Source organism: Rhinolophus sinicus, chromosome 2 (genome assembly GCF_057876585.1).
Source record: "Rhinolophus sinicus isolate RSI-liver-muscle chromosome 2, RSI-T2T, whole genome shotgun sequence".
Lineage (NCBI taxonomy): Eukaryota > Metazoa > Chordata > Mammalia > Chiroptera > Rhinolophidae > Rhinolophus > Rhinolophus sinicus.
This window is the reverse complement of record NC_142502.1, coordinates 66,093,596-66,117,127: the sequence shown is the minus strand read 5'-3', so window position 1 is coordinate 66,117,127 and position 23,532 is coordinate 66,093,596. Positions and strand designations below refer to the sequence as shown.

General features: G+C 34.5%; 1 protein-coding gene across 1 annotated transcript in view; it reads right to left on the bottom strand.

The window, feature by feature from the left end:
- ME1 (malic enzyme 1) overlaps nt 1-23,532 on the bottom strand; it is a 174,817-nt gene that overhangs the window by 81,753 nt on the left and 69,532 nt on the right. Inside the window, exons 5-6 of the mRNA XM_019729541.3 lie at nt 19,262-19,423; nt 7,503-7,606 (exon numbers count right to left, since the gene is read on the bottom strand). Of these exons, the coding sequence (XP_019585100.1) occupies nt 7,503-7,606; nt 19,262-19,423 (266 nt within the window). The remainder of the gene's footprint in view (nt 1-7,502; nt 7,607-19,261; nt 19,424-23,532) is intronic.

The window sequence follows — 23,532 nt, the reverse complement described above, 5'->3', positions numbered from 1 at the left end:
CTTGCGCACAGTGGAGTAATACATTCATAAGACTCATCTGAATAGAATAAAAGCAATGTAAAACATTTACACCCATGTTAAAGGAATGTTGAAATTAATGCAATTAGAATTAATGATTAGAATAAATGGGATTATACAAGGAAAGCACCTGAAAGAAAAGAATTGTAACCATGTTTAGAAAGAGACAGTAAATTTGACTTATTCCTCCAAGTCAGTTGGCTCCTCCAAGGCTGGGCTGAGATATGGGCAAAGATGCAAAGCTAACCTAAAATGCTGAAGTATATATCTACATCGAATACTTTAGGGAATATGAATGTCTATATATTCACACATACATACACATAACACATACCAGTAAATTTCTAATACTTACATGACCTACCTTTTTCATTCACTTGTTAAAAAGTGGAAAGATATAAATAGAAATAGTTGGCAGTTTAAGAAAAACATGGCTATAGTTAAATTGTGAATCTGATATTTCTTTGGATGGGAAAACGGAAAAAAAACTCTGAGTCATAAATCTGATTTGAGTCATGTTCCTTTGTAACATGGTTGCTGATTTTTCTCGTTCTGACAGACATTCTTTCCATTTGATTTTTTTTTTTTTCAAATGGTGTATATCACCTTTGGACCACAGGAGATATCCCATAGAGTCATTAAATTTCTTATGCAAACCAAAGTAAATTATGTTGATTAAAGTGAAATGCAAAATCCAAAGGTCTTCACAGGTTTATAGATAAAATCATCTAAGTTATAAATATATCAATTCATCCAAAAAAAGGATCAGGTATAAAAGGCAATGCTTGGAACAGGTAGAAGAAGGCAGCACAGAAAGTCAGCCATGAAATTAACTGCAGCAGAAATGGAAGGAGGAAGGATAATGAGGCAGTACAGAAACTTACATCAGATATGTAAGTTGATGTGCTGTACACACTTACACAGGGTTGCAATCAATGGTTTCTTTGCTATTTTACACTAAATCTTTGGCCTTATGTATCTGATGATTTCTTTAGAAAGAGAGGATACTATAAATAAGAAGAAAAATAAATTTAGCAAATCTGGCCATGATAATCAGGGGCTACATATCTTATTCTTTTGAACTTGGAGAGGTGACCTTCCAGAACTTTCACAAGGGATATGACAGTGAAAGAAAAAGAAAACTCCCTGCTTTCATGGGATGATGTTTAGTATATGGATGTAGCTAAAACATAAATAATTAATTATAAATATGTCAGATATTTTAAAAGTCAGAGAAGAAAAAATGAGTTGGGATAAAGTTTTAAATAGGTTCATCAAAGAAGGCCTCACTGAGAAAGACATTTGAAATTTTAAAGGTGAGAGAGGTGGGCATGTGGAAAACTGGGCAGAGGGTGGGGAGGATTCTAAGTAGAGGAAATGACAAGCCTTGAGGCATTCACATGCAAGGCTTGAGTTCAAAAATAACAAACAGCTAGTGTGGCAAAAGCAAAGCGGTCAAGGAGAGAACTAGGAAGAGGTGGGGGGGCGGGGGGAGGTAACAGGGAGTAACAAGGGCCAGCGTCTTTCATGCTATTGCAAGACTTCCTTTTATTCTAAATGAAATGATAAACTTCCGTAGAGTTTTGAGCAGAGACGTTACCTAACTTAGAGTCCCTTAAGCTTCTGTGTTGAGAACAGGCTAAAGGGCAACAAGGGCAGAAGCAACTAAACCCGTTAGGAGAGTATTTACAATAATCAGGGAAAAGAGGCTCAAAAAAGGGAGATAATAATACAGGCAATGAGAAATGGTTAGATTCTGGATACATTTTGAAGTTAAAGCTAAAAAGTTCTGCAGGTACTATGGGTACGGAGCGATAACTCCAATGTGTTTCGTCTCAGGAACAGAAGAATGGGGTTGTCGTTTGCTGAGATGGGAAATACTGCAGCAGGCGCCGGGTTGGGGGTGGGGGTGAGACCAGGAGTCCGATTTTGGATGTGGTACGTACGTCTGCTGAGTCTATCATAGATCTCAGAAGAGATGGCAAGGACGTAGACTATGGCTCTGAAGTCCAGAGACGACCTACAGACTAGAGACACAGATTTGGGAGTCACAAATATAAAGACACAGGACTAGATGAGGTCATTAAGAAGTGGGGATAAAGAGTACAAAGTAAACTTTTAAGCTCCAAGCCCTGAGGCACTTTCAAGTACAAAGGTTAGGGAGAAGAGAAGAAATAAGCCAAAGAAAGTATGAAGGAGCAGTCAGTGGGGTAGGAGGAAAGCAAGGAGAGTTTGCAATTCTGGAAGCAAAAGAAAGAAAATCATATACTAAAAATGCTCAGTGAACATATTTGGACATAGCATTTATTCCTTATATAGGATTATTTTCTTATCTTATATTCTCAGATGTAGAATTACTAGGCCCAATGGATAAAACTGTTGAAAAGGCAAGTAGTAGGGAAACAGACTTTGGGTACTCCACTGGAGATGCTAATTAATATCCAGGCTAATTAATCAATACCTTCTGAATTCAGGTTTTCAATTGGTTATGAATTCACTTAACTACAATCAAAGAGTTCACATTAATTTTCAACAAAAGTATCATGACTAAAAATGTGTCGTGACTTTGGCTACTAACTTCATTAAAGCGAGAACTGTAACATTCATCTGATTTATATAAGCTAAGTCACTCCTTATTATTCTCAGTCAGCAATTTCTTGTTTCCCTGATTACATTTATTACAATTTCATTGTGTTGTTTGATTATTTGCTTATTTACTTGTTTGTTATCTGTTTCCTCTAGCAGAGAATAGGCTATTTGAAGACAGGGATTGTTTTCGTCTTATTCATCGATGTATCTTCAGCACCAAACACTGGCAATCAACCAATAAATGAATGAATCAAAATAATGAGAAAAAAAACTGGTTTCACATGCTATTTTTACTGGAGATATCTAGCTCCTGTTAGGGCACAGGTAGTCTGGGGCAACTCAATGGCTTGCTCCAATGGCCAGTTTTCCCAAACCAAACATATTACTATGCAGAGCCTAGCATTTGTGTGTCATATGACTTGATCTGTCGGAAACAGAGTCCATCCTACAGATTCCAGAACATGCCTTAATTACAAACCTTGAAACTTTTTTACTGCTCAGATTCTATCTTTACTTAAATGTAACTGTGCTGAACACTGATATGGCACTCAGATCCCCCACTGCTGTCCTAGGGATTGCCTAAGCTGCAGAAAGCACTACCTCATAGGTGATGCTCTTTCTGAGGATGATTCATGTCCAGGGACAAATCAATGCTGGAATATAAAGGCTTGGCTATCTCAGCACAACTGGGGACAACTCTAAAAAGCCACTGTAGCTCCAGAGCTCCACATGGGGTCAGTGGTGTCATTGTGCCCTCATTGCAGCTCAATTTCTCCCTCGGCCCATTCCTGCTTCCTTTGTACTCCTCCCATAGGGGTTGATCTCCAGGGTATTTCTTTTAACAGTTATTTCAGAATCTACTTCCCAGGTAACCTAATCTGTGGCAGTTAGTACTGGAGTGGTCTGAGAAAGCAATTGATAAGATGGGGTTTTGGAGCTGGATCACTTGTTACCTGGCTGGCAGAGGACCCCATCACTGGTGGAAGATGGAATGCAGAGAACTCCTGGCACAAGGTGGAGTCCCACTAGTAAAACTCTCATGAGAGGTAGGTAAGGATGGCATACCAGTGGAAGGAAACACTTTAGCTGGAATGACGTATCAGATATTTGAGAAAGAGTAACTATCAGAACAATGGGAAAATACAAAAAGCTGAGGGCAAATAATGACCAATGTGAAAGCCACAGGATCTCTCTGGTAGCAACAAAAATGTTCTCAGTTCCTGTAGTTTCTGGGCAGAGAAAGATGACCAGAAACAGGGATTAATCATCAGAGTAGTCATAAACTCCAAAACTCTTAAGAAAGGCAGATCTGCTAAGTTAGGATCCTGGTTGGAAAAGAATAGGATCCAACCACATAGGATGAGATATCTGGTTTGATGTCTTCCAATATCTTGAATTCCTGGATTCCCCAGAACTTTCTAAACCCACAAAGTGGCCTGCCCCTTCTTTCTTGGGGATGATGTAGATTATGGTTTCTCCCCCATAAGACAGCATATGCCTCCGTAACCCCTATCTGTCTACCCTTACCTCCTTTCCAGATCCTGAGAGACCTATATCACTAGGGTTATGTCACAGTATAACCCATTTGGGACACACTAGGCCTCATAAAGGAAGAAAGAGTCTATTTCACAAAGGAACTGCAAGATCTATCTAGCTTATCTTGGCGAGGAAAGTACATGTGAGATCAAATTCTGAGGATGTTTGATCCAGGTGGCCAGAATTCAAGGTTAGATAAGGGAGAGTCTATCCATTTGAAGACATTCTCCTGTGATGCAGGATTAACAACTAGCAAGAATCTCAGTAGATGGTATAAACTTGCTACTATGATGGCTCCCAAAAACACAGACAAGTAATGGCTCGTATTAAATAAGGTTGAAATAGCAGAAATGCTCTGGCAGATGGCAGATGAGGGGGTTACAAGACTCAAAGAGTGCATTCTGGAGGGCACATGCTACATAAGATCAGAAAACCCATCAGATGATGAAGTTCCACAAGAAGACCCAGAAAACACAAAATTTACCAAAGCCATAAAAAAATATGCTAGTGAGAAGACATCTACATTACTCAATTACTCTCTTCTGAAGGCCAGAACTGACAGAAAGAAAAGTTGTTATAGAACTAGGCTCATTCATATCAACGTAGATGATAAAACCAGATGAGGACCAGAAGCCATTTGAAGCCAGGTGACACAATTATCACAAGACTGGTGAGGTTGGGGTGTGTAGGGGGCTGACCCACAGTTATTGAGATAATTAACAGAATTAATAAAATATGCATCCCTAAAGACAAAATAGATGGCTAACAAGGCTACTACTCAATATGTACATTCAAAAAAAATCAAAGATGGACCACAAGGCAAAGGATAGTTGCTCCAATGAAATCATAATATCTTGCTTAGTTTCCAAACCTGCGCTAAGTTTTGGACCCAGAACCCACTAATTGAAGAAAAGGCCCCATTTCCAGAGAGAAGTACTTTGCCACACCATGGCAAGAATACAAGGTAATAATTCCCCCAATCCTTCTCCAAAGGGACCTATGGCCCTTTATTTAGGTAACTGCACATTGGGGACAGGGAATAGGCAAACATTTAGAGGGCACAGAGTTGACAGTGGTACCAGGAGACCCAAAGCATCAATATGCTATCCCTTCTCATTAGAAGCATATGGGGGGCCAGTAATGAATGGAGCTCTGGCCAAGGTCTAGCACATAATGGGTCCATGGGGACTAGAGACCTACCTGGTGGTGATTCTTCAGTCTCCAAATATATAATTAGAATAGACATACTTGGTAAGTGCCGTAACACCCATATCAAGTCTTTGGCCTATAAGGTTAGAGCTATAATTGTGGAAAAAGCCAAAAGGAAGAATTTCAAACTGCCCAACCCCAACCCAGACAAGATAGTAAATAAAAAACACAACGTAATATTGGTTGGGGGATGGCAGAAATTAGTGTTCCTTTAAGGGACTAAATAGCATGCAGGGATCATCCCAATGAAGTCATCCAAGGTTATTGGTGAGTCCACGTTGAATGTCAACTTCTCTCTTTATCCACGCTTATTTCTCTCCCCTCCCTTCCAAAGGGGTTGATTCCAAGAACACCCCTTAATAACTCCTCAGAATCTGATTCCTAGCTAACCCAACTTGCAACAGTCATTTTCCACCTTAAATTTAAGTTACATTCCCACTTAAAACAATCTTGCTCTTATCTTTAGGACAATCTCCCAATATAAGCGGGGAATGCTAGGTTTCAATTTTGGAAAACTTTTCCCAAAGCAATGTCATGCTAGGAAGTATATTTGAAAAATCCTTGGGATTTTTCTCTAGGAAGAGCCCAGAAGTATAACTCCTGATTTATAGGTGCTTTCTGTTTTTAAAATTACTGTTGACTCTTGTGCATCTCCATTTCCTTATCACAGATCTTAGGTAACTTCTCAAGTCAACACTTAAAAAATTTTTTTTCTGATTCCAGATTGACACAGCTCATTCAAAATTAGCTCATATCTCATTTTCTCCAGAAAGCTATTCATTGATACCAAATGGAATTTTTCTCTTTTTATTTCATCAGCATTTGAGTACATAGGTCATACACATTACCTTCATAACTTATTTAATAGCTTCTTTGTAAACATATTGAAGCTGTCTATATAAAGTTAGACTTTATTCATACAAACAGAAAATAAAAACAAACACATTGAGAATTTCACTCTCCTTTTATATAGCCTCATGGTATTCTCTATATAATCTCTTGATTAATGTTGCTACCTAGAAAGTTACAGATAATTTCAAAACCTTACATAAGTTTTACAGAGTAAAGAATTTAAAATTAAATATGAAAAATGACTAGCAATTAACTGTACTAAGCAATCTTGAATTTAAACTGTAGAGTTTCTCAACTATTTCTTCATAGAAATAGCATAGTATAAGTATAGTTTGATTAAATAATAATAACAATAAATAAATCAGGCACTGGTTTTTAAAAAATAGTCCATACTAGTGGCAAGTATACTGTGCATTAAAACCTTGGGTAATGAGAGAGTCAATATATTCTAAATATCGTGCCAGCGGATACAATTTCTTAAAATTATACCTTATAGTAAAAGGAAACCAGTACATCTCTAGTTACAGTTGATTCTAGTGATGAGTTTATTTCTATGAAAAACCAAGGCAACATATACGTTTTTGAATAGTACATGGTTACTGTGGTTATACAGTAACAAATGGGATGACTGTTAGTGTGACAAAATTCTCCCAGAATATATTACTAAATTGTGGTAGAAGGCTCTTCTTTGAAAGAAAAAAAAACGAAAAAAAAAAAAACGGAAAATTTTGTAGTAGCACTTGGCCCACTGTTAAATACTATCTAGAGTAGGTGAAATATAGTGCCTTATTTTTAATCAGTGATTCATGGATTGTGATTGGATGTCCTGGTCTTGTTCCATTCTAGACCCTGTAGACTACTAACTCATGCTCACTTCTTGCTCTGCTTCTCCTACTACAAAAGGGTCAGGTACACCCAAAAAAGACAACTGAAGATCAGATATTATCAACAGCCAGAAACAAAGTTCATGGTGCCAATAATTGTATAAAGCCTTGCTCAAGTAATTTACTCACTGGCCATTCACTGCCTCATTCACTATAATCATGCATTCCAATAATCACAGGATCTAAAGATTCTTGTAAAAGTATCTTCAGAGATAGCAACAGAGACAACCATTTTTTGGGATAGTTGTTATTTGGCCATTAAGAGTCATGCGGATATATGTAGGTGTATTTTATTCAAATCACATCTAATTGTTAAACATACTGCACAAAACTTGGATATTGTTATACTTCATTATGTTAGGTTATCTAAATTTTTGAAATTCTACTCAAATATAAAATAAATATTATACATACTTGGAAGAAACTGCCTCCATGAATTCATCCAAAAAACTGTCATATTCAGGACCTCTCACTCTTCTCTGCCGTAGTCCAATGTACAACGGATCTTTAAGTAACTCCTATTTAAAAAAAGTTATCAGAGATATAGAAATAACTAAAGGCAAGTCATTTATTTGTTCTAAGCCTCAATTTCCTAATCTGTATAATAAGGATAGAAATGGAAATAAAATCTTGCCAAACTGATTCAGAACCAATCTTCAGAGTTAATATTTAGTATTGTATCAACTATATTGACAGAATTAATATGGCAAACAAAAAAATAATTGCTAAACATTAAAAACATTCTGTCTTATTCTCGAGGAAAGAAAAGGAATTATAATCTCTCAGTGGTGCTAATTAGATAAGCTCAGTTAGACTTACAGGCAAAGTTTATCACACAGAAAAATAATACTGAGTTTTGAAATATTATATTAATATTAGCTTGGGAAATGGAAAGATAGAAATTCCTTTCTTAAATTATTTTTCTGCTTCTGAAAGTAAAATCTTCAACCAGCATTTTGATTGTATGTTCATATTATAGTTGACTAAGGTTAAAAATAAATTTTTTAGCCTGGACTAGTTTTTCTTAAACTTTTTAAACTTCACACAGTTAAGGTTTTTTTTAATGATATATATATATATATATATATATATATATATATATATATATATATATATATATTTCTCTGTTTAAATTTTAGTATATGTAATGATGATTTTTATTAAATCGGTTTTTTAATTGAGGTATAATTTATATACAGTAAAATGTACCCATTTATAACAAAACTAGGTATATAGCTAGGCACAGAAAGAACTTCCTCAACCTAATAAAGGGCATCTGTAAAAAACCCGCAGGTAACAATATATTTAACAGGAAAAAAATTGTATGCTATTCCCCTAAAATTGGAAACAAGACAAGGATATTTACTCTCAGCCCTTCTGTTCAATACTACACCAAAGACCCTAGCCATTACAATAAGGCAAGAAAAATAAAAAAGTAAACCGTTTTTATTTGTACACACATGATTATGTACATGGAAAATACTAAGGAGTCTACAAAAAAATCCCCTAGGAAAAAATGTGTGACTATAACATGATCACAGAATATAAGGTCAATATACACAAATCAAATACATCTCTGTATACTAGCAATGAACAGCTGAAAATGAAATAAAGTATACAACTCCATTTACAACAGCATTCAAAACACGAAATACATATGGACATGTTTAACAAAACATATGTCAGCCCTGTACACTGAAAACTACAAAATGTTGCTAAAATAAATTAAAAGAGACAAACTGTTTTTGCAGGCTAGAAAAAAATGGCAATCCATGCCATGTAATAGTGAAACAATTAACAAAACTGTCACCTTCAGAAAGCTAGAATAGAGAAAATGTAAACCTAATGAACTTGTGAATTTGGCTTAAGAGATTTCCAGACAGAAGATTGAATGTATAAATTGGCTTCTCATAGTTGTATGATAAAGTGAAAACAGAAATGAGCTAAAGAAATAAATGTTCAGTGTGTGAGTAAAATTTAAAGAAAATACAAAGGACACAAGACTTGCTTGTAAAAGATTTCCCAAGTAAAATAAGACCTACAGTCAAAGATCAAATTAAGTGTATGGTTGTAACAACTTTTTTAAAAAAACCTCTGAATGATTTAAAGGAGTCTAATAGCCCATCTTGACTAGAAAAAAGGAGCTGGTCCCACAGCTCTCTGATATGCCAACCAATATAGGGGAGAAGGTCTGTTTTAAAAAGAATTGTAAGTGGGTCCCTTATGTAATAGACTATATCTGGTACATAGAAAGCCTAAAAAAAATTTTAAGGGTGTGGTAATACTTGGGTTAATTGGGACTGAGACACTTCAAAATGAAACTTCCTCTCTGGATCCCCAAATTTCCACAAGAAGGAAGCAAGCTGAGAAAGGAATGCTGCTGCAATATAGCCATTTCTTATGGGAGAGGAAGGCTACCTCCAAGGACTAAGCCAAGAGCCCAGAGACAACAGCCAGAAGCCTAAGAGGACAGTGAATACAGATCCACTGTGAGGCAACAGAACTGGGCCCTTTTCAAAGAGCATCCCTTAATCCTGCAGTATGTGACCTGGTAACATGTGTCCAACGGAAATTCAAAATTTCTATGAAACAGTTACAGCCAAATAATTCCCATTTGTCCCATTTAGAATGGGAATGTTGATTGTGGTTATTTTGTCCCTGCCTCACCATTGTAGGTTTAATATGTGGGAACAGATAAAAGGATCCACACCAAGGAGCAAAACACAAAAAGCTTTATTTTTATCTAGACCTGATTTAGGTGACAGGATTCTGAACTTTGGGCCTGCAGTTATTGGGAGGAAACCCTTAGAAGCTTGGGATGGAGATGAGTATATGTTACATGTGGATTACGTGAAGGATGAGAATTTGTGAAGGATGAGAATCTTTATGGAGAAAGGCCAGACTGTCCCAAGGGTCCTAACCTTCCTCACCAGTGAATCATAAACATTAGTAGAATTGTAATTGTTTTAAGTCCCTAAGTTTGGAGGTAGTTTGTTATAGATGCGTGATATGTTTTTGCAGATAGGGCGATGTTGTAAAGAAGTTTAAGCCGTTTGAATCATCGGAGTTGAGATTTGCTTAAAGCCAACATAAATTATAGCCTGGTTCATACCTGCTGTCCTAGTGTCATTATTAATAGCATTCTCTTTCACTGTGAAAGTGTTTTGGTTTGGCCAACACATTATGTGGTCATCCTACTTATAATGTACTGCATAACACTGAATTAAGGCTTTCTGGCTAGCTGGAAGTTACCATATTTAATCACATAAATATATTTCAAATGAAATGTAAAATCTGAAACTCAGTGCTGTTGTAAAACCCAGCTGTTCCTCGAGGCCTGAAAACTTTAAACAATCTACTGGCAGGCTTCTGAACAGCTGAGGTTGAAGTGCCAGTGAACTACAAATGGCTGCCAAAATTAAAATACTTTCTCCATGTCTGGAATATATTTGGACTCCTAAAATGTGAATTAGAAAAAGAACACAATTGAGAAAAGATGTTACATGTTTCCCCCTTTCTCGCAGTCTTTCCCATGCTAACAATTAAAGTATATCTCATAAAAAAGACTACAGTGAAGAGTCAATTATGAAGATTCATGAACAATAAGATAAAGATTTTGAATCTGATAAATCAGGAAGCTATAAAATTCTCCCAATCATAATGTCTCTGTCAAAATTTACTGTGTTTTTTTTTAAATTTCATAATTATGACTTGAATAATGAGTGCATTCTTGGAGATGTAACTGTTAATCTACAAAAAAGCAACTTAAGAAGATTACACAATTTTGATAATGATTTCATAGACCAACTACTCTAGCATGGAAGTGATATTAACTTATTGGATTAAACACCTTTTGTGGCCAAGAGTAAACATTCAACAGATCTTTGTTGGAAAGTAAATCAAAAACTTGGTATTAAGTAAGCACTCAAGAAAGGTTAGACCTTCTTTAGCAAGAGGTGTCTCAGGTAATGCAGGTTGATCATTGAAGACTTATGAAGACTTATAGCATGAGAGAAAGAAAAACCTTAGAAGAAAAATGGTAAGAGACAAAGCACATGGAAACGTAAGAGAGTTCCAAAAAGGAGACAAGGAGGGTATATATTGGTAAAATCAATTTTCTTACTTGTTAGCACTATCTCAATTCTGGAATTTTGGGAATTTTTATTTGAAGCATTCATTTATTTGAAGCAAATAGTAATCATTATCAACTCTCCCCTCGTTTTTGTCTCTCACATTTCTACCTTTCTAATTGGAAGTTTCTGAGATTTCAAAACTATTTTCTTAATATTTTAAGTTTTTTATCATTAGAAAAGCAATATTTCCTATCAGAAAACTTGAGAGCACAGAAAAGTGAAATGAAAAACATAGAATATACTAATAATCTCTACCCATTCAGAACTACCCACCACTATCACCTTGATGCATATTCTTCTGTCCTTTTCTTTATGTCTATGCATGTATAATATTATCTGCCTAAATTTGGGACATCATACACTGTTTCAAACCTCTTTTCACATAGGAATATATTGTGAAAGGTTTTCATGACAGCAGATGAACATTTTTAAAACTAGTGATCGATATTGGAACTCTGCTCTCCTAGAGGATGAAAGAATTAACATTTCCCCCTAATGACATATAATAAGTATGTCTATTTTGTTGCACCCTCAAGTAAGTGTATTATCTATCTATCTGTCTATCTATATCTACATACATACATATATAAATAAATATATATGTAGATATATATATATACACATACATAATACTTTATCTTTATATATGTATATTGAAATATACATATAAATATATAATATGTGTAATAAATAAAACTTATAATAAAATACATATAAGTATATTTATGTATAATGTTATCAAGTAGCATTCATTTGTATTTATTTTCTAATATTGCTATACATTTTTTCATAAGTTTTTTTGGCCATTTTTACTTCTTCACTTGTAAATTATCTGTGCCCATGTCACTAGGCAATTCATATATTTTACATTTGACATTTTCTTACTGACTTGAAAGTGTTCTCTGATACTAAGAACATTATAAACCTTTATCTTCCATAATGTTATGAATAGTCCTGATTTTAGCACTTATTTTAAAATTTTACTTATAATATACAGATATTCATTTTCTTTGTTGCTATTACCTCACTATTTTCAAGTAAAAAACCAAAATTCTGTAAGGAAATAATATATAATTTTTGCTGTTTTGTGGGCTCATGTCCTCAATACAATTAAGGAAACTAACCGCCAATGTTCATTCAAGAGTCTAAAGGAATACTTAAAATGTCAGCATGTATATAAACTGGCATAAATTTTAAAAAGTGGTAGAAATAAAAATAATTTAATTTGACTATGATTCAATAAGTCTGTGGTGGGGGCCAGGATTTGGCACTCTTAACACACATCCCTGGTAATTCCGAAGTGATTGGCCCATGAAACATATGTTGAGAACCACTCATTTCAACTGTATATTATTAAGTTAAAATAAAATTATTCTACTTCCCAAAAGGTTCCTGTCTCATGTAAATATTTTTTCTATTTGAGTTTATATAATGGCTATTTCTAAAATATACCACAAACTTCAAGAAGTTCCTGATAGCTATAAAGCATATAAAACCAAACTGAAGAAAGACCCCATTCTCCTTGCCAAGGCTGTAGTGTCTCAAACAATACAGAGTTTTGATATAATCCATTATCATCTTCTAATTTAGAGAGGATGAGGTAAAAGAAGGCCACCTAAAAGTAAGCACATGATACTGAAAGCAAACTGAAAGCCTGGGAACTGAGGGATTATCGTCTCTCCTATGGCTTTACTGTAATGATTAGCACTCACGCCAAAGCAGGATCACTTGTTTGAAGTGGCAAGTAATCCCCATAATATGAAAGGATAAAGGCTAGATGTGCAGGGAGCTTGAGGGAGAAATGAATATCCCAGACATTCTAACTGGGATCATGCGGAAGGTAGAATAATGTTCCCATGAACTGAAGGCCAGACTAAACATACAACCAGAATCAGAAAAGCTGAGAGCTGGAGTAATAGCTTAATAAACCAAGAATAACTGTGCAAAGACAATATTCTCCTACGTGTACTGCCCGTGCCATCTTGAAGACTGACCATTGTAATGGGCTGAATTGTGCCCCACCTCCAAATTCATATGTTGAAGTCTTAACTCCCAGTACCTCAGAATATGACTCTATTTGGAAACAGTGTCTTTAAATAAGTAATTAAGTTAAATGGCATCATTAGGGAGGTCTCTAATCCAATATAACTTGTGTTCTTACAAGAAAAAATTAGGACACAGATGCACACAGAGGAAAGACCAAGTGAAGACACTGGAGGAAGACAAGCCGAGGAGAGAGACCTTAGGAGAAACTAATCCAGTTGACCTAGGGTCTCGGACTTCTAGCCTTCAGCACTTTGAGAAAATTTCTATCGGCTAAGTCACCCAGTCTGTGGCACTGTTATCGTAGTCCTAGTAAGCTAACATACCGTGTAAAACATAAAGCAGTCTTTAAGACCTAATAATGCCTAGAAAAAAACATAGAAGGGACACAAGGAATACCTACTCATATTATTTTTAGAGAAATATAATAGTAAGCTTTGATATTGGTCACTTATATAAGAAACAGACAATAAACGTAACTTCTATGGAAAGATTTTGCAACAACAGGGAAAAAAAAGAAGAAATTAAACATGGTATGCTCTTAAGAAACAATTGAAGAAAATTTACTTCAGGTAACAAAAGTAAATTTTATAGCTATTCTTCACAAGTAAATTAAAGAAAGTGTGGACTGTGAAATAATAGATGAAAGATAAGATGAAAACACAAACATCCTCCCTAAGTTAATGCTTTGCATATTAACTTAAAAAAATTGAGCATTTTTTATCCAAGTACTTCTGTGGCTCAGTTTCAGTGTCATTATTCTTTAAACTGCCGTTAGTTGAAAGTCAGGCAAGTGTGACTTACAGCAAGTGAGAACTGTCTTATCAATCAGCTGCTAATTCCTTTTTGATTTTCATTACTACTCACTCTAGTTATTTATCATAAAAGAGGAAAACATTTATAATTTGTATAAAAAAGGGGTCTAGTTTTCATTAAACTTTGCTAGGTTATTCTGGATAATAAACTGAGCTGTTATCAATTAGTTTTTCTATTTTTAATAGGAAGTGGAAAACTGGACAGATTTACAAAAGGAATGAGATTAAAAATTATTCCTACAGGAATGTGTGACTGAAAACAGTTTTCCACATGTGAAAGTGAGGCAACATGAAAACTCCATTACATTTTGCACAAATCCATTGACTCAGTAATATCTTAGTTAATTAAGTTTTCTTTTTTGTCTTCTCAGTAAAGCAGCAATACAAGAATACATAAAAAGGATAAAATGTCAAAATGAATAAAATAAGAACATTAAGAATTGGCAACTCATTTAACTACAAGTATTTTTCTATTCATTATATATTAATTAAGAGCTAAGGACATAAAAATTTAGGTTAGATTGCTTACAAGTGAGAATACTATTAGCATATTTTGAATTCCAGTAACTCACAAGAGAAAGAAAAAATCATGAGTTGGAGCATTTCTAATTGAAGCAACAGAAATCTCAAATGGCTTTTATTCTTACCCTGAAATGTAAGTGCTTTATCACTAAAGGATGCAGTTGATACGTGTGACCCAAAAACCAATAAAACTATGAGAAAATTGAGTCAAAGATGAAAATATATTTTGCATAATAAAGAAGACGTACCACTATTAACTTTTGGGAAGGACAAGGCAGATGTGTACTTTTTTTATTTTTATTTTATTTTTTTTATTAATTTCAGGTGCACAAGACAAACTAACACTTAGACGTTTATCATTTATATCCCTCACACTGTGTGACCCCCCCCATCCACTATCCCTCTGACATCGCACAGAGCCATTACATTTCCACTGTTTCTATTCCTAATGCTGCACTCCGCTTCTTGTACGTATATACATACATATATATACATATACATATATATGTATATGTGTATATATATATTTATAAAATTATAGTTGTCATTCATTATTGTTCAGCTTCAGCTTCAGGTGTACAGTGCAGTGATCAGGCATCTACATCATCCCTGAGGTGGTCTCCCAAATGGGACAAGTGTCCATTGGGTACCCTACAAAATCCTTACAACATTATTGATTACATTCCCCAAACTAATTTTCAAAACCCCGGGGCCATCTTGTGGTTACTGACTGCTTTCTAATCCCCTCACCTTCCCCCTTATCCCCACCCCCCCGCCCCTCTAGCAACCCTCTGTTTTTCCTCCATGTTTCCAAAACTGTTTCTGATTAGTTCATTCACTTATTCTTTTCTTTAGATTCCACATATAAGTGAGATCATATGGTATTTGTCCTTCTCTGTCTGACTTATTTCACTTAACATAATGTTCTCTAGGTCCAGGCAGATGTATACTTTAAAAAAAAATCATTCTTCTGATGAACCAAATACAATGTCACTATTTCTTTGCTTAGAAATTTTGAACATCATAGCATTAGCAGAATAAACTATTGTTCCTATTGCAAATGAAATAATTTTTGTTAAATGGTTATTACAAGTATACAGGAAAGCTTTTTAGCTTTTAAAATTTATTTTATAAGTAGCTACTTTACTGAGTGCTCTGATTTGGTCATGACATTTTTATATTATTTTCTTGGGTTTTAACAATTACCTATAAATACTGATGAACATATTACCTATAACTAAGGAGAATTTTGTCTTTTCCTATTTGTCAGTTATATCCCATTTGTTTTTCTTGTCTTAATACACAGGTTAGCACTTTCTAAACAATGAAAAAGAGAATAGTAGTGATAACAGGTGATTTGATAACTCTTTAAAAGGATGCCTTCAATATATTACTATTAATTATGATGTTGCTAATGGCTTGAATAATTTTCGATATCAAAAATATTTTGCAAGACTTAATTTGCCAATATTATATGAGGGATTTTTGTTTCTAACTCTATATTTACTAAGTGCTTACAAAATCCCACTCACAATTCTAAACACCCTAAGTGTATTAAATAATGACAACTCTATAATGTAGGTATTCATTTTACATGAGGAAACTGAAGCACAGAAGAATTAAGCAACTTTTTCAAGATTACAGCTGGGAACATGTGTAAACATAAGAATAATTAGGAGTTTCTTGTTATGTGTTGTTTTTTTACCAGTTTTAGACATCAAGGTTATTATGTTTTCATAAAATGAAACATGAAGTTGTCAATTTTAATATGCTCTGGAACAGTATATATAGCACAGAAACTACATTTCCTGAAAACTTTGAACAATCACACCCATAATCCTATCTTAGTTTAAAACTGAATTCTACTTAACCTAAGATTAAAAGTTTAGACCTATTTCTCTTTTCGTGTGTTTGCTTCTTATATTTTTGTCTGTTGTTTGTATGGACTCTGGTGACATGGTTCACACACATGTAACTATTTTGGATAGGGCCCTCACCATTTTACCTAGTAGCCTAGGGGTCACAAGTCATACTCACAGGGTGGAGGCTGGCCATGCCAGAAAAACTAACCATGTGATTTGGGTCATGTGGTATCAGTCAAATTGGAGACTGAGTTCACATAGGTAATCAATCATGCGTAGGAAATGAAATCCCAATAAAAACTCTGAACACTGGTGCACATATCAATATCACACACTGATACCAGAGGGTAATGTGTCTTGACTCCACAGAGAGAGGAAAATAGAAGCTCCACATTTAGAACCCTCCACGACTCTGCCCTATGCATCTCTTCCTTTGACTAATTTTAATATATATCCTGTCCCTGTGATACAACATAACCATGATCAACATAGCTTTCAATGAGATCTATGAGTCCTTCTAGCAAATTATCAAGCCAGAGAGTGATTTGGGGAACCCCCAAAACTTGCAGTAGGTGTCAGATGTGAGAGGAGTCTTGGAACTATGTCCTTAAACTTTGTTGGCTAACTTCAGGTATAGCTAAACTATATAAAGGAAAAAATAATGTACTCTCTTTTTAGAACAAAAACTCTAGCTGATCATTTATTAATATACATTTTTACCATTAAGTTTCTTAAATTTGATTTTAGAAAAAGATAAGTTATAGAAAATAGCAGTAATATACAGTTAGAGACTAAGAGTATATTGTAACTGGCAGAGAAATAAGTGATTGGCGTATTGTCCTTAATGGTTTGTCAAGTGTCCTTATCAAAGCATTTAATGCATATTGAAACTAGTTCCATATGTATCATCTCCTCTTCTAGATTCAGAGCATATTATTGGCAAGACCTTGAATTATTCACTCTGATATTACTTAACCTTCACTTAGGCCTTGAGAGATAGTAGTACGTGTTCAATATTTGTCCAACTCAATTAAATCTACATAATAAAATTTGAAGAGTTTCAGAAAGGTCTCTCAAGCTAAAAAGATATTCTCCAGTGACCTGTCAAAGAGTTAAAATCCCACCACTCACTTCATTTTATCCCCTAATGTCTCCACAAGTCCATGGCCATAAGCAAAAATCACTACAAATAACATTTAGCACTTTAACAATAGATTCATTTATATTACCAGATTATTTTCTAATTTAGCAGCTTAAAAAACTTTGAAATGTAGTAAGTACCAGGCATGTTCAATGGAAAAAGAATTTAAAAACTAGATCTACCTACAGTAGGACAAAGTAAGACATTTGATGATGGAGAGATGGATACGGGTTTTGCAGGCTGAGGGAAGTAGACGGACAGAAATGGAATAATATAAAAGCACTGAATACCAAAAGAGGAAAGGAATAATAAATGGATATAATGTGAGAAAATTCAAGACAACTGACAAATTTGTCAATTTTAAGACCCACCCTCAGAAAATAAAATATTTCATATAACTAACACAATCTATCAATACAACAGTCCCAGTGTTATGGTTGCATTACGGCACAGCTTTCTTTATGTCCACATTCTACAGACAGTACCAAGCTTAAAAGGCCCCAATTTAAAACTGAATTCTTCAATTTTTGCATGTCTGTTTCATTACTCTTTACTCTTCTTTACCTCTTCCTAAAATTTTTAAGATGTCCTACAGAATTTATGATTTTTTTAAACTGATTTCAATGTAATTTATCACAGAACAATATTTTAAAACATATGAAAAAATAAAGAGGAAATCTTAATGTTCAATGCATATACCGAAATTTAGGATAATTGTTTTAAGAGGTAAGCTTTGATAATTTCTAAATTATTTCTATTAGTATTGAAAAAGAAAATGCAAGATAAGCAATATATTTTTATCAAAATGTATCCTTTATAAAGGTTCAATGAGCCCTCATACAGTATAGAGGAAGATAAACATTATAACTTTGTATAGGTTAAAGAACATAAAAACCGTTCAAGTCACTATTATAACATTACTGACAGGTCAAAAGTTATATCTCTTAAATTGCTTTAGAAGGGAACAAGGAAAACAACTATAAAAAGTGTGTTTATTTAAAGTATCAAAGTTTTATTTTGATGATTAATCTATTCTGGACCTAGGTCTGAAATTTGTATGTAACTTTTTAAAAGTCTGTCCTGAACTGACCATTATCTTTCATCTCTATTTCAGAAAATTCTATCTTTAGTTTCTAGTCTCTTTCACCTGTAAGTAGTCCTAAATATTAGCAATACAGGATGAGCAAAAATATATACTACTTGATATATGACTTAAGGTTCTAAAATATTATTGCAGGATGAGGGAAACTAAACTCCAAAACATCTACCTCAGGTTCAATACAGACATTTAGAACAAGAAGATTTCAGACTGATTAAACTTAATATCTTTTGGAATTAGTTCCTGTGTAGTATAAAAATAATAATTTAAAAAACCTATGATATCCTAAAATAAAATACATACTCTACAGAATAATGGTATAAATACTCATTAAAGGATAATAAAACACCAAAGAAGTTGGTAAAAGATTAATGATATTAATGAAAATGAAACGAGAAAACAATTTTCTTGTAAAAGTAGGGGGACGGATTTGAGGAGAGAGGGAGAACTAGACAGAAAAAAACGACTTTCATTAAGTTCCTGGAGTAAGCTCAAAATGCAAGAATTGGTGCTATTTTTTTAAGATGAATAATTTTCTTATACACTTAAATTGTTTACCTCATTTTCTGTTCCCACATCCAGAGTGACGGGAAGACATTCTTGAGGATTCATCCCTCCACAAGCTGTATACAGAGCCAATTTACCCACAGGGATGCCCATTCCATTACAACCAAGGTCTCCCAAGCCAAGAATGCGCTCTCCATCAGTCACCACAATAGCCTGGACAAAAAAAGAAAAAAATATCTATTAATAGATGTTCATAAATCCTAGGGCACAGCTCCTGGTCTCTATTTCTGAAGTTAATACTTATGTAATGAAATACTAAACTGTCAAAAAATATAAATTGAATATACATGGAAAAGATTTTATGTGATTGTACATGTGAAAGAGTAGGGAGAATAAATACATTTGATATATACATTTTATAGTTTATTAAAAATATACATATACAATTAATTTGGTTGTTGAAAAAAGAAGAGAGGATATGCACATAAAGAGTCAAACAACCCAAATAACTCAGTCTTCAATCAACAAGGACAGTAGGAAGAGTACAGGGAAATAAAAACTCAAACTGGGAACTAAAGTGAAACAGAACAGCTTTAAAATTAATCACATCCACTTTGAGGATAATTACAGGAGTGTCCATATTTAAGTAATGCAATAGCTGAGTAGTCGCAAAATGTTCTGATCTTTGATTTATGCATCTTGGTACCATCTGCCTACTTCCACAACAAGTTGACTCATCCTCTTTAATTTCTATAACCACTCGATATTGTCCTACCATCTTTGAAATATGTCAAGGGCAGTCTGCTACTTTTCTTACCTAATAACCTTTCACTAGGTTTAATGAATTTTGTTTAGTTTATTTCTAATCATCTTAAATATCTATAAAGCATATATTTTAACCATGGAGAAATTTTAATTTTATGTAATTTAATATCTTTATTAAAAAAGTATCTAACATCTTTATTCTGTGATTCATGGTCATTATATGAATTTAAGTAAAACTAATCTTGTGAAACACGATTTATCAGATTTTCTACATATTTCACTTATATGTGGAATAACCGAACAAACAAAATAGAAACAAAGTCATAGATACAGAGAACATTTTGATGGTTGCCAGATGAGAGGAGGGTTGGACGAATGGGTTGTTGCCTTACAGCTGCCAAACCGTTTGTTCCCCTGCGCTCTTCCTAGGATTTCACAAGGGAGTGCCTCAGCAAACTGAGGCCCGATGGAGAGAGATCTGAAAAGCTCCTTTGAGGGGAAGTCTCAGCAAACTGAGACCCATGGAATTATATAAGTCCCTCCCCTTCAATGGATTCCTTGGAAATGTGCGTGTGTGAGGGCAAAGTACAAGCTGGAACACAAAGGGAACTTCAGGAAAGACAGCCAGCAGGCTACTAACACACAGATCTTGAGATTAACAAGCTTTTACCTCTTTAGGAAAAAAATACAAAAAAACAACAACTACACGTTGGCCCAATTCGGAGTTCAGTCCCTGAGGCTGATCCCCCTTGGCCCCCGCAGCACTTGCACTCTATTCATGGCTACTGTAGTTTCTTAACCCTGCGCTGCCTTTCTTCCTCCCCACAACCCTCCTCGTGCTGGACACGCCAATGGGTAAAAAAGGGGAGGTGATTAGGATGTACAAATTGCCACTTACAGAAAACAATCACAGGGGTATAGGGTTCAGCATAGGGAATAGAGTCAAAAATATTGTAATAATTATGGTGTCAGATGGGTACTACATTTAACAGGGTGATCACTTTGTAAGTTACTTAGTCTAATTACTATGTTGCACATCTGAAACTAATACAATATTGTATGTTTACTATACATAAAAATTTTTAAAAATTAGGAAAAATAAAGCAGTTGTATGTTTTCTGTATAACACTTAAGTCACAAAAGCAGGATAATCTCAGTAAGACAACCACAATTATTCTATCAATGATGTCTGGGTTTCAGAAATCAAATCTTCATCCTAGTGTATCAATTATTATTTGGTAATTATGTTCTGTTTAAAATATGCAGAGGTTCTCCTGAACTGTCGCTTTCTCTCTCTCTCTCTTTCTCTCTCTCTCTCTCTCTCTCTGTAGATAGATAGATAGATAGATAGATAGATAGATAGATAGATAGATAGATAGATATAGTACATATATATATACTGTGTGTGTATATATATATATGTATATACATATATACATTTATACACATATATATATATATATATACACATACATATATATATATTTCCTGACTTCCTTCCTTCTTTTCCTTTCCGAGGGCCTATACTTGTGCTGTAGTCTACTTACATGAAGAATTCTTGCCTCCTTTTCTTCTCTCTTTGATGAACCTTCCTCAAATATTACTTAAGGTCATTTCTTTGTGTAATTATGACATTCTATTTTTTCAAGTCTAAAGCCCTCTTTATGAATTTCAAGATCATTCACAATAATTTGATCACCTCTTACTTAAGCAACCTTACTTATACTCCATTTCAATGTTAATACTTATCTTTAGTTGGGACATCCAATTTCCCTATTGCACAAGAACACATCATTCTCTTCTTGAACTTGATACCTACATTCATATGTTCCCTTCGTAGGACAATATCTTCTTCTCTTTTTAATTATCAAAGGCTAGATTTAAGTTCCAATTTGGCTAGAAAATTTTCTTAACTGTTCCAACCTTCTCTGAATGATAGTCTCTGAATGAGTGAATATGGCACTTATAATTTATACCAGAGAGTTTAATTATATATTGTCTAATAACTGAGTGTTTTTGTTTCATGCATGTTTTTAACTACACAGTAGAGACTACATCTTATTATTCACTATTCTATTACAGTAAATAGCTGCCATTTATTAAGTGCCTGATGTGAGCCAGACACTATGCTAGGCTTTTTATTTTTTTAAGATTTTTATTAAAATTAGCTAACATACAATATTATATTAGTTTCAGGTGTACAACATGGTTATTCAACATTTATATAGCTAAAGAAGTTATCACCATGATAAGTCCAACAACTATCTGACACTGTACCAGGCTATCACAATATTATTAACTATATTCCCCATGCTGTACACTACATCCCCAGGATTATTTGTTTTATACCTGGAAATTTGAAACTCTTATTCCCCTTCACCTTTCCCACCCCTTTTTAAAATTTGCAATTACAGTTGACAATCAATATTATTGTATATTAATTTCAGGTGTACAGCATAGTGCTTAGACATTTATATAATTTAAAAAGTGATCCCCCTGACTAGTCTAATACCCACCTGACATTGTGCATAGATGTTACCATATTATTTACTATATCCCCTATGCTTTACTTTACATCCCCACGATGTTTTGTAACTACCAATTGGTACTTCTTTTTTTTTTTAATTAAAATTTATTGGGGTGACAATGGTCAACAAAACTACTGAGGTTTCAAGTATACAATTCTATAATACATCATCTATATATTGCATTATGTGTTCACCACCCAGAATCAGTTCTCCTTCCATCACCATATATTTGATCCCCTTTACCCTCTTCTACCATTCCCCTCTCCCCTTACCCTTTGGTAACCACAAACTGTTGTCTGTGTCTATGAGTTTTTGTTTCATTTGCTTGTCTTGTTCCTTTGTTGCCTTCAGTTTTATATCCCATATATGAATTAAGTCATATGGTTCTCGACTTTTTCTGTCTGACTTATTTAGCTTAGTATAATGATCTCAATATCCATCAATGTTGTCACAAATGGTCCTATTTCATCTTTTCTTATGGCCGAATAGTATCCCATTGTGTATATATACCACAACTTCTTTATCCATTCATCTATCGAAGGACATTTTGGTTGTTTCCATGTCTTGGCCATGTAAAGAAAGCTGCAATGAACATTGGAGCACACATGTCTTTATGATTAAGTGTTTTCAGATTTTCTGGGTAGATACCCAGGAGAGGGATTGCTGGGTCATGTGGTAATTCTATTTGTAATTTTTTGAGGAACCTCCACACTGCCTTCCATAGTAGCTACACCAATCTGCATTCCCACCAACAGTGTATTAGGGTTCCTTTTTCTCCACAGCCTCTCCAACACTTTTATTACTTGTCTTGTTGATGACAGCCAATTTGTACTTCTTAATCCCTTCACCTTTAACACCCAGCTCCCCAACCGACTGCAGGCCAAGTTCAGCTGCAGCCTGTGCCCTGCCCAGTGACCACCTGGCATGAAAAGCAAAGCAATCTGCTGATGGCTGCTACCCTATGCTAGGCTTTTTAAATAACAGCAGGTATAGTTAGGATCAGGAATATCACTGAAGACCCAGTATTAA